At 42.4% G+C, this 18,284-nt stretch overlaps 1 protein-coding gene across 1 annotated transcript in view; it reads left to right on the forward strand.

The window, feature by feature from the left end:
- LOC126336611 (diacylglycerol kinase eta) overlaps positions 1-18,284 on the forward strand; it is a 1,405,164-nt gene that overhangs the window by 1,267,361 nt on the left and 119,519 nt on the right. The window contains 1 exon segment of the mRNA XM_050000480.1: positions 17,938-18,114. Within this exon segment, the coding sequence (XP_049856437.1) occupies positions 17,938-18,114 (177 nt within the window).

The raw sequence follows: 18,284 nt of genomic DNA on the forward strand, positions 1-18,284 counted from the left end.
TCAATGGATTGTCCAATTCAATCCATATAAAATGTTTCTCTCCACAGTATGCAAAAAGAGAGATTGATGTCCTAATCAAGGATAAAGTGCACAGCAGAACAGAATTAGCTCAGGACCAGAATGGCTAATAAAAACAATAGTCATGGGAGTTAAATCATTGATGAAAACACAGCAAGAGGAATCAGTGCGTTATTCTATGTATATATCACAAAAAGTGTGAAGAACACAGATGTATTTGAACAATGTTCTGCTGATAACAAGAAAGACTGATGTAAACATGCCTTTGCAGTAGATGACTTTCAGTTTAGGATAAGTAGCTTGTAAATGGAGTATTATATGGCATAAAAGTACATTGATTTATCTTTAGAACAAGGTTCCTTTCTCTTCAAAACTGAATAATATTGACCACCAGTTTTGAATCTCACACTGTATTGCTCATATTTACAAACGACTTTCATGGGTATTACAGGGCGTATACACCCCAGGACAACTGGGAAATCCAAGAAAAACCTGGGAATTTTTTGAGAGCCCAGAAATTTTGTATTATTTTATTTGTAAGTAAATTTCTGTGATTTTGACTGGTAAGAACTGACATTCTAACAAAGAATTTGATTTTAGCCCACTACTGCAGAATGATGCTGCAGCAATAAAACATAAACAAGATAATACCACCAAAATAAAATGTAAGTTGCAAAGAAAATTCATTATTTACAACAAGACACAGTGCACATAATAGCATCTGCTCTTGGCAGAATGTCTGAAATGATTTAGGATGAAGACTATGCCAAACTTTGTAGAGCATGTGCAGAATACTGTGCCCAGTAGATGCACAGATGGCAGGGCACTGGTGGGGTTGCCAACAGGCACTGTAGGGGAAATGCCAAATGCTGGAGGAGAAGTGCCATTCTAAACTGAAGCATCTCATGTTTTTTGTAAATATTAAGCATGGCCCCTCCACACCCACACTTGCATGGTGACTGTTCTGCTTGGGTTAGTATCTAAAAAGAATTCAGCCAAAAATGCAATGATTTATTTTTACCTGGCTTGTTAACCATTTGTAACTTTCAGAGAAGTGTCACGAGTGGAGAATTTTGAGTAAAACCAAAACATTTCTCTTGTTCCCATGTTAAAATTTGCTTATTTTGACAAAACTCAGTGGAGTTTACACAGTATCACCTCAGTAACATGTTGTGCATTTTCACCCAGTGAAAAGTGCGTTTTTTAACTAGGAAATCCAGGAATATTTTTTTCTTATTCCTGTATACAACCTGTTTTAGTACATTTCATTAAAAAATGGTCTCTCAGATTTTCAAATTCCTGTCCTTTTACAAGGGTGGTTTGGAAACATCTCAGAATGGAATAGAAAAAAGTACTTACATCACTGATTTTTTTAATTTTATTTTTCAATGTAGTCTCCTTGTAGGTTAATACACTTGGTCCAATGATGTTCCAGTGCCTTGATTCCATCTCAAAAATGAGTTTCCTCCAGGCCTGCAAAATAATTGTCAACTCCGGCTATCAAGTCTTTGTTGGAAGTGAATCTTTGTCCACCAATAAAAATTTTCAGTTTTGGGAAGGGATGGAAGTCTGACAGAGACATATCAGGTGAATAAGGCAGGTGTGGCAACAATTCGTACCTTAGTTTGCGTAATTTTACCATGGCGACAGCACATGTCTGCAGGCACGCGTTGATCCAGTGTCAAGAGTCACAACACACATCTTGCAAACAATTTTCTTCATTTCTAATTCTTCAGTTAGAATGTGATATACCCTTTCAGATTACATATGGCAAGCATGAGAAATTTCATGCACTTTCAGTCAGTGATTCTCCATGACCATTTTGTGCACTTTTGCAATGATTTCTGGAGTAGTGACACATCTTGATGTGATTCTGAGAACTTTTCAAACCACCCTCATACAATCTGGAATTCTCAAATGGCACTGTGGCTCATTTTGAGACTAAAAAATGAAAATAACAGGTACAGGAGACATTTCTATAAGGCCAGCATGCACCCAGCTGGAAAATGTATTACATCCAATTACCAAATGACATATTATGCTTTAAATGAATTACCATAGTTGCCAGTAATTCAGAGAATATTCAAACTGTTTTATTCACAATCTTTGAGCGCAGTTTTATAAAAGTCCAGACAGTTATATCCATTCAGTGATTAACATATTCAGAGCTGTACAACAATAGAGCTCAAGTTGTTCATCACTGAACAAAATCAATTACCTGAACTTTAAAATAATTGTGGTCAAAGATTATGAATAACATATTTTGAATGTATATGACCAGGGAAGATGACACCAAATAACTAATTAAACAGCAAAGCTGTGTAAGGCTTCCTTGATAAATTATGTCTGTGAGTCCTTCAACATCTGTGTTTTGAATTTACATACAATCCGCTCAGCCTCCATGTTGGAGGTTGGATGAAAGGGGATGACAGTCAGGCATCCAAGACAGTTATGGTGAAAGGAGGGCTGGAACTGTGTTGATGTAAATTGGGGCTCATTACCTGACACCAGGAAGCACTGAACTCCCTCGGAGCACAGATGGTAGGAAGGATGGCAGTAGATGGCACCTGCACCACATAAGGGAAGTTCAAGAGGGGATCCACCAGTAGCAGCCACATAGCTCTCTAAAATGGCTCAGTAGAACCAATGTGAACCCTCCCATGGGTGGTCAAGTTGGGGTCATGGCGAAAATTATTGCACAGGGACTGCCTGGTTTAGGTAGCAGGCATGACAGGAGTGGCACATCCATTCATGGTCAGAATCAGTGCTGAGCCAGTAGCCTTCATGGTAATGTCGCCGGCTGATATAAGTATCCAAGTTTTCATTTTTCTCCTGCATTTCCAGTATTGCATCACAGCTCAGCTATGGAGATGCCTTTGATGGTTTATCCGACCAATCCTGGTGTGAAACATGTGGCCACATAATTAAAAAAAAAAAAGAAGATGGAGGGTATACAGTTGAAGTTTGCATCTCAGATGTTTTTCGTGTTCCTGCCTCCAACATTCCTGCCCAAAATGTAAGACAGAAGCTGAAGTAGTTGTGCACTAATGTTTACGATCTCCTGCTGCAGTGTACCAGATGCTTGGGACAGGGTTTAGCCACTTCAGGTTCTTCTTAAATTGCTCCGTATAACACTTCAGAGGAGCACTTTAGGGCCTTCTGCTTGCACTCACCTCACTATATGAAATTTGTTTAGGAAGTCTATTGTTGCTCATTCAGTGAAAATGACAAATCCATCTGAGTTAGTGATCAATAATGGTGGTTTCTATACTGTCCATTTTTTCCTTCTCAAGAACAGTAGTGTTCGACACGAGGTTATCCCATTTGATGTTCATTGTGTGTCTAAGATACTGTTGATTGAATTATTCTATTTTCTTAAGATCATAGTGATATAGTGTCCAGGTTTCATAACCATAGAGCAGGGTAGAAACAACTGCTCAACACATCATCACTTTAGTGTATAGTGTCAGATCTTTATTCAGGAAGACCCAATGTAGGAAACATCCAAAAGCAACATATACAGCATGTATACTGTTCCTCCACATCTTTTTTGATGAGCAATTAGTTGAAAATGTTCTTCCTAGGTAGAGGTAGTGATATACTTGTTCCAAAGGTGTGCTGGAAACAAATGTATTGAAATCCTGATAGGCAGTTCCAGGAGCTGTGCTAGTACCTTCATTTTATATGCCATACTAATTAGCACACAATGCTCAATCACCTTTTTTGAAGATGGTAACAATTGTGGAGCTCCACATATCAGCTGGTACCTTATTTTCCCAAATTAGAGGAAGCAGAAAGAAGAATCTGGTGTTTAGAGGCAATCCACCAAGCTGAATGATCTCCTTGGGGATATTGTCATGTCCATGTGCCTTTCTCAGTTTCATACTTTGTAGAGCCGTGCTGAATTAATGAAATGTCAGTGGGACTGTCAAACAACATTGTGTTAGCTGTTGTGGGACATGTTCAAGAAAGTCATAGCAACAGTAGAATTACAGTTCAGGAGTGACCTAAAATACTCTTTCAAGTGATTCAAGATATGTTGACTGTCGTGAGGATGGTTGTGCTGTTGGCGGCTTTCAAGGTTTCTGACAAGAAATGAACAGGCCCATATATTTCTTTAATCCAGCATAAAAACTCCGCAAGTTCCTGCCATCTGACAGACTTTGGTGTCCCTTGACTTTTGTTGGCACCAGTTCTTGATTGTTCTTATTCCAGTTTGACATTTCTGCTTGAGCCCTTGAAAGCATGTTTTCTTTTACATGGAGGACGGATCTTGACCAAGAGATATATAAGCATTCTGCTTGCCTTCGTGCACATCATCCCCTAAAGTGAAGCATGAAGGAATTGGAGAATGTGGGATGGAGCAGGTGCAGAATGACAATGCTGCATTCAGAGTCCTCTGTGGCCAATGTTTAGAAACCCTTTGTGGTGGTACTGAGCCTGTAATCCAACCCAATATAATTTCAAAAGACTGGGTTGGCCTAACTGCAAACATCCTCTGGCCACTTGTTCTTTACCATAGATATAACTTTCTGCAGGATGACATCATGGCTACATCGCATGTGTTCAGTAAAACTTCAACCTGCATTTGTTGTTAATGTTGGTCCAGTGCTAAACACTGCTTGGTGATCAAATTCTCTGTCAGAACAGAGAGGGAGGCGGAACAGGGCATCTGCATTGGTGTGTTGGGCAGTAGGTAAAATTGGATTTCATAGTAATACTCACTTAAAAACGACTCCCAGCACTGAAGACACTGCACAGTCCTTTCCTGGAGCTTAGAACAATGCCTGAACAGTGAAATAAATGGTTTATGGTCAATCAACAGCTGATGAAATTTTCTGAAATTTATTGCCCCATAAATGATCGCTGAATTCTTCTTCTCAGTTTATAATTTCTGTCTTGTTGGTGATGGCAATTGGCTGTTCAGAACCACCTGTGTGGCACAAAACTGCCACAATTCCTTACTGGGACAAATCCATTGTGAGTGTCAATGACAGGCATATGGCACCAGACAAGTGCCAACTTGATATTGTCCTGAAGGTGATGAAAGCTTGCTGACGAGCAGCTGGCCCAAAAATTTGATGCCTTTCTTGTGCAAATGATTTAGAGGGTGTGCAATTTGCACCACTTGGGGGATAAACTTAATGTAATACATGATTTTACTCAGGAACAGCTCCCACTGTTTAAGCTCAGTAGGGGTTGGCACATTAGTAATCACAATGATGTGGCCACATTTGAATGTGATACCCTTATGACTAAGAGTGTGCAGCAATTATTTCATATTGGAGGTGAAGAAACTGCATTTTTCCAATTGATGCTTAAGCCTTTTTTCCTGGAGCCATTGATCATTGAGAAGTGATTTGAGGTTCTGTTGTGTTCCAGATGTGTCAAACCCATAACAATGATATCATCCAAATACTTAAGACAGTGCAAAACACCTTCACTCAGTTGTTCTAAATACTTTTGTAAAATGGCAGGTGCACTAGCAATCCCAGAAACACAAATGGTAAGCAAATATACCTGTAGAAACCAAACAGTATATGTAAGAGAAGCAGCTGGCACTCCGCATTGTGGCCCCTGGCCAAATCCCCCAGGTGAGGCACAGGACAGAGATCAGTGTTAGATTGGATGTTTATAATGGACTTAAAATCACCACAAATTCATAAAGACCTGTTAGATTTTCTGAGAACAACCATTTGCATCGCCCATTAACTGGTTGAAACCAGAGAGATGATGTCTTGGCCCTGAAGCCAGGCAAGATTCTCTTGAATAGCCTCTTTAACCGAAATAGTAGCAGGTGAGCTCTACATTTTTGAGCTACTGATAGCTTCACCACTTAGTAGTAGACATGAAGCAGAAAACCATAGAATGTGCGTGGTCATACAGAGGAGCAGATGGGGACATGGATTACTTTGTATCTGTTAGAAGACAAAACTACAGATGGAGTACTGGAGAAAACAAATGAGCAACAGCAACACAACATTTGATGTAGCTAACTTGTATCAGACTGACATAGTGCAAAAACTCCCTGTAGCTGTGAGGAATAAGGAACAGAATGGCAAAGAGGTGGATGTTGATATGATGTGGACTAGAATAAATGAAGGAGCGATAGGTGCAGAAAAGAACACGACAGGTGAAAAGAAAAAGAAGAAAAGAAACAGGCTAAATCAAACATGTGAGTAAGCAGTAAAAGCAAGAAGAAAACAAGAGAAAGATGGATAAACAACATAAACAGTGAAAACAGTCATGAAGAATACTTCAAAGTGCAATAAGAGACAAGAGTGCTGATGACAGAAAAGAATATATCTGACTTCCTTCCTTTAAAAATAAAAAATAAATTTAAAAAATGAGTAGGCAGGTCAAAAAAGTAACAATAGTCAAATGTTCCAAAATATCAAGCAAGTGAGATGTGAAAGAACAGGCAAGTCGCTAGTCATTAACAACATATAGATATACAGATGAAACTTGACAAAGAAATTATCATAGAAAAATTGACAGACTACTTCGCTAGTCTATTAAATGCTGAAGACTCAGAAGAGATGTTGCAGCAAACAGAACAAGAAAAGAACTATGAAACAGTTGACATTATTGAAGAGGATGTGAGAAAAGCAATAAATAGTCTGAAGAAGAGGAAGGTGCCAGGAGAATATCAAATAACAGCAGAGACGATCGAGGAGAAAGCTAGGGACCTCATTAAAGAGTTGACCAGACTAGCTAAAACTGTACAGAAGGAGGAAGAGATACCAAGAGAATTTAAGCTAGCCATCATTGTTCCACTCCATAAGAAGAAAGGAAACGAGACTGTAATACTTATAAAGGGATCTCACTGCTAAAAATGAGCTACAAAGTCTTATCCTTGATAAGCGATAAGCAGGTGTCAGGCCAGGAAAATCTACAATTGGTCATATGTTTACTGTGAGACAGGCATGGGAAAAATATAAGGAATTTAACAGACCAGTGTCCACAACATACATTTGCAGAGTTTTACTAACAAAGAGATAGAGGGGCTGGCCAGTACTTACCTCAGCTCAGTACAGCCGATAGAGACACAAAAAACAACCGAAAATTTAAGCTCCTAGCTTTCGGAATAAATGTTCCTTCATCAGGGAGGAGAGAGGGGAAAGAAAGGGAAGAAGGGAAAGTGGATTTAGTTACTCACAACCCAGGTTATGAAGCAACAGGGAAAGGAAAACAGGGAAGGTAGCAAGGATGGAGGCATGGTTGTCAGAGGGAAGCCAAAGATATTCTACTGCAGGTACTGTGCCAGCTTCAAACCAAAGAGGATGCATACAGAAGTAAAGAGGTGTATAGTATAAAGATGTAGGATGGAAAGATGCATGAATGGTTAAAGAGGAAAGGGAAAGAGGAGAAGACTGAAAAGTAAATGGGAGTGAGGTTGTTTAACGTAGGTTTAGTCCACCGGGATGGCGGGATGAAAGGATGTGCTGGAGTGCAAGTTCCCATCTCCGCAGTTCAGAGGGACTGGTGTTGGGTGGGAGAAGCCAAATGGCACGTACAGTGTAGCAGGTTCCTAGGTCCCTAGAATTATGCTGGAGGGCATGCTCCGCTACTGGGTATTGGACATCTCCTAGGCGGACAGTTCGTCTGTGTCCGTTCATGCGCTCAGCCAGTTTAGTTGTTGTCATACCGATGTAAAAGGCTGTGCAGTGCAGGCATGTCAGCTGATAAATGACATGTGTAGTCTCACACGTGGCCCTTCCTTGAATTGTGTATGTTTTCCTAGTAGCGGGGCTGGAGTAGGTGGTTGTGGGGGGATGCATGGGGCAGGTTTTGCAGCGGGGTCGGTTACAGGGGTAGGAACCGCTGGGTAGAGAAGGTAGTCTGGGAATATTGCAGGGTTTAACAAGGATGTTACGGAGGTTAGGGGGACGACGAAAGGCAACTCTGGGTGGTGTGGGGAGAATTTTGTCAAGGGATGATCTCATTTCAGGGGTTGACTTGAGAAAGTCATATCCCTGGCGGAGTAATTTATTGATGTATTCGAGGCCAGGATAATATTGGGTGACAAGGGGGATGCTTCTGTGTGGTCTGAGGCTAGGAATATTGTTGTTGGACGGGGAGGAATGTATTGCTCGGGAGATCTGTTTGTGGACAAGGTCTGCAGGATAGTTGCGGGAGAGGAAAGCACTGGTCAGGTTATTGGTGTAATTGTTGAGGGATTCGTCACTGGAGCAGATACGTTTGCCACGAATACCTAGGCTGTAGGGAAGGGAGCGTTTGATGTGGAATGGATGGCAGCTATCAAAGTGAAGGTACTGTTGTTTGTTGGTGGGTTTGATATGGACAGAGGTGTGGATGTGAGCTTCAACAAGATGAAGGTCAACATCCAGGAAGGTGGCTTTGGTTTTGGAGAAGGACCAGGTGAAATTCAGATTCGAAAAGGAGTTGAGGTTATGGAGAAAATTAAGGAGTGTTTCTTCACCATGAGTCCAGACCACAAAGATGTCATCTATAAACCTATACCAGGCCAGGGGAAGCAGCTGTTGGGTCTTCAGGAAAGCCTCCTCCATGCAGCCCATGAAGAGGTTGGCATAGGATGGAGCCATCCTGGTTCCCATGGCAGTTCCCCTGATTTGTTTGTAGGTCTGGCCTTCAAAAGTGAAGTAATTATGGGTGAGGATGAAGTTGGTAAGTGTGATAAGGAACGAGGTTTTTGGAAGATCTTCGGGTGGGCGTTGGGAGAGGTAGTGCTCAAGGGCAGAGAGACCATGGGTGTGTGGGATGTTTGTGTAAAGGGATGTAGCATCTATGGTGACAAGAAAGGTTTCAGGTGGGAGAGGAGTGGGAATGGATTTGAGGCGTTCTAGGAAGTGGTTTGTGTCCTTGATGTAGGATGGGAGCCTGCAGGTGATAGGTTGGAGGTGTTGGTCTACCAGAGCTGAGATACGTTCTGTTGGGGCTTTGAAGCCTGCCACAATGGGACGGCCAGGATGGTTCTCTTTGTGGATTTTGGGTAATAGGTAGAAGGTAGGGGTACGTGGCTCAGGTGGAGTGAGTAAGTCTATGGAAGCCATTGTGAGGGACCTTGGATTTTTAGGATTTTCTGCAGCTCAGTCTGAATGGAGGGAATGGGATCCAGGGTAACAGCTTTGTAGGTTGAGGTGTCGGAGAGTTGACGCAGTCCTTCTGCCACATACTCCACACGGTCAAGTACCACAGTTGTGGAGCCTTTATCCGCCGGAAGGATTACAATAGAGCGGTCTGTTTTCAGCTGTTTAATGGCACGGGATTCAGCTGGGGTGATGTTGGGGGTTGTCGGAATGTTCTTCAAGAAGGACTGGGAGGCAACACTGGATGTGAGGAATTCCTGAAACGTCTGCAAGGGATGGTTTTGGGGGAGGGGAGGAGGATCCCTTTGAGAAGGCGGTCGGAACTGTTCTAAACAAGGTTCAACACTGGGTCTAGTATTTGGGGGCTGTGTTTGGGTGGTGAAGTGATATTTCCAGTTGAGGTTCCGGGTGAAAGAGAGGAGATCTTTAACCAGGGCAGTGTGGTTGAATTTAGGTGTGGGGCTAAAGGTTAAGCCTTTTGATAGAACAGATGTCTCTTGAGGAGAGAGGGATCTGGATGAGAGGTTTAGAGCTGAATTGGAGTTGGTGATATGTGGCATTTGACTGTGGTTATAGTTGAGATTTGGTCTGTGTGGGGTATGTGCTGGGATGGGGAGATTGAGTAGGGTGGCTAGGCTAGGTTTGTTGGCTATGAGGGGGGTTTGTTGACGGTTCTGTTGTGGTTGGTGTTTGTGAGGGATAGGGAGAGGGACCCCACTTCTTAGGTGTTGCACTAGCACTGTGGATAGTTTTTTCAGGTGGTGTGTGGCATGGGACTCAAGTTTGCGGCTGGCTTCTAGGATGATGTTCCTGAGTGTGTTCTCCAAGCAAGGGTTTGAGAGGTGGAGGACTTTGAAGAGAGATAGGAGCTGTTGGGAGTGGTGGTTACATGAAGTAGTGTAGAGGTTCAGTACAAGTTGGGTAAGGGCTAAGGATTGAAGGTTCTGGAAGTCCAGGAGAGATTGGTGGAAGGAGGAATTGCACCCAGAGATGGGAACTTTTAAGGTAAGTCCTTTAGGGGTAATTCCAAAGGTTAAGCAGGAACGGAGGAAAAGTATGTGGGATTGCAGTTTGGCTACGGTAAATGCATGTTTCCGGAATGAATGTAAATAATGTGGTATAGGATTAGGGTACATAGTGGGTAACTGGTGGGTAGGGAAATTAAATAACTAAAGTTAGAATAGTAATCATAAGAAGGAATAAAACACGGAAGGAAGGGCGAGAAAGAAAGAAATTGTGTTGGTAACGTTAAATACCAAAGAAAGACCACCGAATAAGAAAAATACGGAAAAGTTGACCAGACCAAGCAAGTATGTCCAGATCAGGGGAAAAAGAACACACGCTGCTCAAAAACAGAGATAGCGAGTAGCGAAAAAAAGATCGCGCGTGACGCAAAAAAAGATCGCGCGTGACGCAAAAAAGATCGCGCGTGACGCAAAAAAGATCGTGCGTGCGCAAAAAAGATCGCGCGTGACGCAAAAAGGTTCGCGGGTGGCGCAGAAATGTTCCAAAAAATGTTTCCTGTGGCAGAGAAAGATAGGCAATGGCACGAAAATATCACCAGCAACACGAAATCGACGGAATTGGATGATACTGATAGGTGTGGAAGAGATTGTTGGCAGTGATTGTTGGCTGGAAAACAGCGAATAACGAACGTTAAAACTATGGAATGTTAAATAATGGAATGTTAAATAAATAAATCAATAAATAGAAAAAGAGAAGTGGATTATAAACCGAACAAGACAATAGGAGGCAAATGAAACTAGCACAGTTGGTGACGAAAATAAAACACTGAAGAAGAGAAAGTGTTCAGATGACAGATGTAAGTGATAGCTAACAAAAGGGACAAAACAATGAAGAATGTGGACCATATAGGTGATCTAACTAATTAATGGAAAATCTCATATAAAGATGTGAAACAATTACTAACAAAGAGATAGAGGGGCTGGCCAGTACTTACCTCAGCTCAGTACAGCCGATAGAGACACAAAAAACAACCGAAAATTTAAGCTCCTAGCTTTCGGAATAAATGTTCCTTCATCAGGGAGGAGAGAGGGGAAAGAAAGGGAAGAAGGGAAAGTGGATTTAGTTACTCACAACCCAGGTTATGAAGCAACAGGGAAAGGAAAACAGGGAAGGTAGCAAGGATGGAGGCATGGTTGTCAGAGGGAAGCCAAAGATATTCTACTGCAGGTACTGTGCCAGCTTCAAACCAAAGAGGATGCATACAGAAGTAAAGAGGTGTATAGTATAAAGATGTAGGATGGAAAGATGCATGAATGGCTAAAGAGGAAAGGGAAAGAGGAGAAGACTGAAAAGTAAATGGGAGTGAGGTTGTTTAACGTAGGTTTAGTCCAGGGGGATGGCAGGATGAAAGGATGTGCTGGAGTGCAAGTTCCCATCTCCGCAGTTCAGAGGGACTGGTGTTGGGTGGGAGAAGCCAAATGGCACGTACAGTGTAGCAGGTTCCTAGGTCCCTAGAATTATGCTGGAGGGCATGCTCCGCTACTGGGTATTGGACATCTCCTAGGCGGACAGTTCGTCTGTGTCCGTTCATGCGCTCAGCCAGTTTAGTTGTTGTCATACCGATGTAAAAGGCTGTGCAGTGCAGGCATGTCAGCTGATAAATGACATGTGTAGTCTCACACGTGGCCCTTCCTTGAATTGTGTATGTTTTCCTAGTAGCGGGGCTGGAGTAGGTGGTTGTGGGGGGATGCATGGGGCAGGTTTTGCAGCGGGGTCGGTTACAGGGGTAGGAACCGCTGGGTAGAGAAGGTAGTCTGGGAATATTGCAGGGTTTAACAAGGATGTTACGGAGGTTAGGGGGACGACGAAAGGCAACTCTGGGTGGTGTGGGGAGAATTTTGTCAAGGGATGATCTCATTTCAGGGGTTGACTTGAGAAAGTCATATCCCTGGCGGAGTAATTTATTGATGTATTCGAGGCCAGGATAATATTGGGTGACAAGGGGGATGCTTCTGTGTGGTCTGAGGCTAGGAATATTGTTGTTGGACGGGGAGGAATGTATTGCTCGGGAGATCTGTTTGTGGACAAGGTCTGCAGGATAGTTGCGGGAGAGGAAAGCACTGGTCAGGTTATTGGTGTAATTGTTGAGGGATTCGTCACTGGAGCAGATACGTTTGCCACGAATACCTAGGCTGTAGGGAAGGGAGCGTTTGATGTGGAATGGATGGCAGCTATCAAAGTGAAGGTACTGTTGTTTGTTGGTGGGTTTGATATGGACAGAGGTGTGGATGTGAGCTTCAACAAGATGAAGGTCAACATCCAGGAAGGTGGCTTTGGTTTTGGAGAAGGACCAGGTGAAATTCAGATTCGAAAAGGAGTTGAGGTTATGGAGAAAATTAAGGAGTGTTTCTTCACCATGAGTCCAGACCACAAAGATGTCATCTATAAACCTATACCAGGCCAGGGGAAGCAGCTGTTGGGTCTTCAGGAAAGCCTCCTCCATGCAGCCCATGAAGAGGTTGGCATAGGATGGAGCCATCCTGGTTCCCATGGCAGTTCCCCTGATTTGTTTGTAGGTCTGGCCTTCAAAAGTGAAGTAATTATGGGTGAGGATGAAGTTGGTAAGTGTGATAAGGAACGAGGTTTTTGGAAGATCTTCGGGTGGGCGTTGGGAGAGGTAGTGCTCAAGGGCAGAGAGACCATGGGTGTGTGGGATGTTTGTGTAAAGGGATGTAGCATCTATGGTGACAAGAAAGGTTTCAGGTGGGAGAGGAGTGGGAATGGATTTGAGGCGTTCTAGGAAGTGGTTTGTGTCCTTGATGTAGGATGGGAGCCTGCAGGTGATAGGTTGGAGGTGTTGGTCTACCAGAGCTGAGATACGTTCTGTTGGGGCTTTGAAGCCTGCCACAATGGGACGGCCAGGATGGTTCTCTTTGTGGATTTTGGGTAATAGGTAGAAGGTAGGGGTACGTGGCTCAGGTGGAGTGAGTAAGTCTATGGAAGCCATTGTGAGGCCTTGTGAGGGACCTTGGATTTTTAGGATTTTCTGCAGCTCAGTCTGAATGGAGGGAATGGGATCCAGGGTAACAGCTTTGTAGGTTGAGGTGTCGGAGAGTTGACGCAGTCCTTCTGCCACATACTCCACACGGTCAAGTACCACAGTTGTGGAGCCTTTATCCGCCGGAAGGATTACAATAGAGCGGTCTGTTTTCAGCTGTTTAATGGCACGGGATTCAGCTGGGGTGATGTTGGGGGTTGTCGGAATGTTCTTCAAGAAGGACTGGGAGGCAACACTGGATGTGAGGAATTCCTGAAACGTCTGCAAGGGATGGTTTTGGGGGAGGGGAGGAGGATCCCTTTGAGAAGGCGGTCGGAACTGTTCTAAACAAGGTTCAACACTGGGTCTAGTATTTGGGGGCTGTGTTTGGGTGGTGAAGTGATATTTCCAGTTGAGGTTCCGGGTGAAAGAGAGGAGATCTTTAACCAGGGCAGTGTGGTTGAATTTAGGTGTGGGGCTAAAGGTTAAGCCTTTTGATAGAACAGATGTCTCTTGAGGAGAGAGGGATCTGGATGAGAGGTTTAGAACTGAATTGGAGTTGGTGATATGTGGCATTTGACTGTGGTTATAGTTGAGATTTGGTCTGTGTGGGGTATGTGCTGGGATGGGGAGATTGAGTAGGGTGGCTAGGCTAGGTTTGTTGGCTATGAGGGGGGTTTGTTGACGGTTCTGTTGTGGTTGGTGTTTGTGAGGGATAGGGAGAGGGACCCCACTTCTTAGGTGTTGCACTAGCACTGTGGATAGTTTTTTCAGGTGGTGTGTGGCATGGGACTCAAGTTTGCGGCTGGCTTCTAGGATGATGTTCCTGAGTGTGTTCTCCAAGCAAGGGTTTGAGAGGTGGAGGACTTTGAAGAGAGATAGGAGCTGTTGGGAGTGGTGGTTACATGAAGTAGTGTAGAGGTTCAGTACAAGTTGGGTAAGGGCTAAGGATTGAAGGTTCTGGAAGTCCAGGAGAGATTGGTGGAAGGAGGAATTGCACCCAGAGATGGGAACTTTTAAGGTAAGTCCTTTAGGGGTAATTCCAAAGGTTAAGCAGGAACGGAGGAAAAGTATGTGGGATTGCAGTTTGGCTACGGTAAATGCATGTTTCCGGAATGAATGTAAATAATGTGGTATAGGATTAGGGTACATAGTGGGTAACTGGTGGGTAGGGAAATTAAATAACTAAAGTTAGAATAGTAATCATAAGAAGGAATAAAACACGGAAGGAAGGGCGAGAAAGAAAGAAATTGTGTTGGTAACGTTAAATACCAAAGAAAGACCACCGAATAAGAAAAATACATCTTTATACTATATCTTTATACTATACTACATCTTTATACTATACACCTCTTTACTTCTGTATGCATCCTCTTTGGTTTGAAGCTGGCACAGTACCTGCAGTAGAATATCTTTGGCTTCCCTCTGACAACCATGCCTCCATCCTTGCTACCTTCCCTGTTTTCCTTTCCCTGTTGCTTCATAACCTGGGTTGTGAGTAACTAAATCCACTTTCCCTTCTTCCCTTTCTTTCCCCTCTCTCCTCCCTGATGAAGGAACATTTATTCCGAAAGCTAGGAGCTTAAATTTTCGGTTGTTTTTTGTGTCTCTATCGGCTGTACTGAGCTGAGGTAAGTACTGGCTAGCCCCTCTATCTCTTTGTTAGTAATTGTTTCACATCTTTATATGAGATTTTCCATTAATTAATTTGCAGAGTTTTCAGAGGCATACAGTAGTATCAATAGAGTGATCCTGTACAACATTCTTAAGGATTTTGACTACATGAAAAACTAATGAACCTGCTAAATGTGTGTACAACAGCGACAAAAGCTTAAGTAAGATATCAAGGAGGAAAGTAAATGGAAGTGGAGGTACAAACTGGAGTACGACAAGATCAGGCATTGTCATCCGTATTATTTAACCTTTTCCTTGAAAAAGTTGAGGTCTAGATGAAAAGAGTGGTAAAGGACATCAATCTGAATGGAAATCTGCAGATGCTAACATATACAGACAATATGACAGCTATATCTGAGTTAAGAGAAAAAAAATGACAAAAACAATGGAGGACCTAAGCAATAATGCAGGGAAGGTGTGGTTATGAATAAACCCAGAAAAGACAGAATTGGTGGAACTAAGTAGGATGAACCACAGTGTGCCTGGGGATTTACAGATAGGAGAGCTGAAGTTGAAGATGGTTTAGAACTTTAAATATTTGGTATCATACTTCGACTGGAGGAATAATCTCCAGCGAAGTAAACCAAAAAATTGTTAATGCTTCCAGATCATATAACAGCCTAAAACCAGTCATGAAATGAAAGGTAATCTCAATTAAAGTTAAAATGAAGACATATGATGCAATAATGACCCCAGTGCTGTTATATTGCATAGAAATGCTGAATGCCACCAAGAGCAATAGAGAAATATTGATGGTTTTTGAGAGAAGGATTGTGAGAAGGATTTTTGTGCCAATGAAGGAAGAAACACAGTAAAGGGGACTGAAAAATAAAAAAATATATATGCTATGATGAGCCAGTGTAATATTGTACTAAAAGCAAAGGTTAAGTCACTACAATGGACAGACATGTTATTAGAATGACAGATGATTCTGTTCCAAAAGTAGTGTTGCTAGGAAGGCCGGAGGGCAAGTGTCCCTGGGAAAGACAATGAACAAGATGGGAGGATGGACTATGGAAAGACCTATGGCAACTAGGATTCACTAGAAGCAGGATGGGAGCTGCACTGGATGGGATCTGCTGGAGGCATCTTGTAAGACTTGAACATGAAATGCAAGGTTCCTGATCGCCAGTTGAATAAGTAAGTGAGAACGGTTCATAGAGATGTGAGCGGCACAATTATGGGCTCATCCTAACATTGGTTCAAAGAGCTCATTGTATGAATTTCATAGTGTGTCCAGGTCAGAAAAAGGAACTGTTTTGGACAGTAAATTGACTTGGTCAACTATTTTGATATGAAACTGGCAAAGACATCTAAGCTGAAAATGTTTGCAGCAGTAGTAGAGTGTCGAACTAAGAAGGTTAATATACCTTAATTTTTTTAATATACTTAGCTGCCAGTGACAGTTCTACTAAGGCATGATCTGGTTTCAGCTCCTTCACAGCAAATGAAAGCCAAGCTACTAATATGAGTCCCCATTGATTAAGGACTCAGCACTGCCAGTGTCCAGCTGGAATTTCATGGACAATGTAAGCTTCCACAGTGCCAGGAGAACTGCGTGGTGTGCAACTGTGATGATGTGGACCACTGTGCTGTCCCTGTGCTGTGGCTGAGTTTGCAAACAGCAGATCACCTGTTGACACACTGCTGTGAGGTGCCCTTCTTTGCCACAGGCCCAACAATCGATTTCAAGGTGCAGACAGTTTCTTGTGGAATGGCAGGTACCTCTGTCAGGGGAGGACTGAAGTTTTTTTAACTCACATGAAGCACATCACATTGTCAACAATAGAAGGGTGTTTATGACCTGTACAGAAAATATTACACAAAATGTCACTCAGTGGTGAGGGAGAAGCAAAATGTCTGATGTACTTAGTTCTCTCACGAGATGCCGACAATACAGATACCAGTAAAATCAAGTGGAACTTAAAGATGCAAAAGGATGATGATGAGTTGGACTCATCTGCTGATGGCTGCTCATGATAGTGATGAACTGATTGTGGATACTTAGCTTTCATTTGTGACTAGGATTGGACATGGTCAAAGCTTTTGCTGAAACTTTCCTATTGGCAGGCAAGGCACATCCCAATCAGTGATTCGACATACAAAACTCAGTAATCCATGATGCACAAGACTGTCCATGTTGTTTATAACAGTGAACAAATTATAGCCTTAACAGAGCACTGAAAGACAAAGCACTGTCCTATAAACAAAAAAGCTTAACTCAAAGTGACTGAGGGAGACTTCCCTGCTTTAAGAAGACTGGTTTAAGGCAGTAAATGATGGTGGCAGTGTAGCCGTGACCACCAACTGACGTTGTTGCTGCAGGACAGCCACTTGCTTTTCTTGCTGTTGCTGTATAGTTCCTGGTATTGCTACTGTTGCTATCAAAGTTCCAGAAAGTGATCCATGACACTGGCACTAGGTGCAATCATGTTTCTGAAAGCATGAAAGGGTAAGACCTCATTGCCACTTTTCTTTCTGCTTCTGACACAAATGTGTGATCTGTAAACAAAGCCAAGTTTGTTGAGAGTAGAATATTAAATGAAAGCCAAATACAAGGACAAGAAAGTCTATGTACAATGAAGGGGTGAAATGCAGTAAGCAGAATGGCACGATTGATAGTACCTCACACAACAGACTGACTAGGCTGAATCACAGCTGCCTGCCCTGCTCCATCACTGTTGCCAACTGCAGTCTATAGCACCTCTGAGCCACTATGAGATTTGGCTGTTGGCAAGGATATTAAGCATTCTGTTACATCCTTGTTAGAATAATTCCAATGTGATAATGGTTCAAGTTGCTGAAGCTTAACTGCTTAATTAGTTATTTGTTGTGAAATTTGCCAGTCACATACCATTTCATTGATAATCTTGCTCATAATTACACAGTTCAGATAATTAATGTTTTTTTTTTTTAGTATTGAATGAATGAAATAGTTCCTGTGTGAATGGCTGGGGGTCAGTGTTCAATGGGCCCACTGAACATTGGCATTCTGCCATTCACCCATGAACTATTTCACAATGAACTATGCTGGGTGAAGTTGAAGCATCACAATACTGCTATTATTTCTTCTTCTTGCTGTTTCATAGTAACTTGTACATTCTGTATTTTAGACAGGATTGGAGATTTGTCAATGTAGATTGAGATCTATTATTTAGTTTCCTTTTTCAGTATCAGCAGCCTCAGCATTTGGAGGCACTCGTTGCTCACCAGCAGCTACTCGCAGAATTTCTAGTGGTTCTTTGTTTATGAAATCAGATGCATTTTCGAAGGAACCTGAGGACACTCCAAAAAGCAACAGACGCCTTCCCATCATCAATCCACTTGTTCGTCTCCCCATGTGGCCAAGTAAGTACCAAATAGTAAGAACTTCGTATTATCCTCAATTTACAAATTTTCGGAATAAATATATTTTTGTATATAGTTTTCTATCTGTTGTTCAGTTATTAATTTAAAACACACAACGTCTAGTTATTAAGAAACCAAATCAAATAAGAGTAGCTACTTATTGCCTATGA

This window comes from Schistocerca gregaria, chromosome 2, assembly GCF_023897955.1.
Source record: "Schistocerca gregaria isolate iqSchGreg1 chromosome 2, iqSchGreg1.2, whole genome shotgun sequence".
In the NCBI taxonomy this organism is placed as follows: Eukaryota; Metazoa; Arthropoda; class Insecta; order Orthoptera; family Acrididae; genus Schistocerca; species Schistocerca gregaria.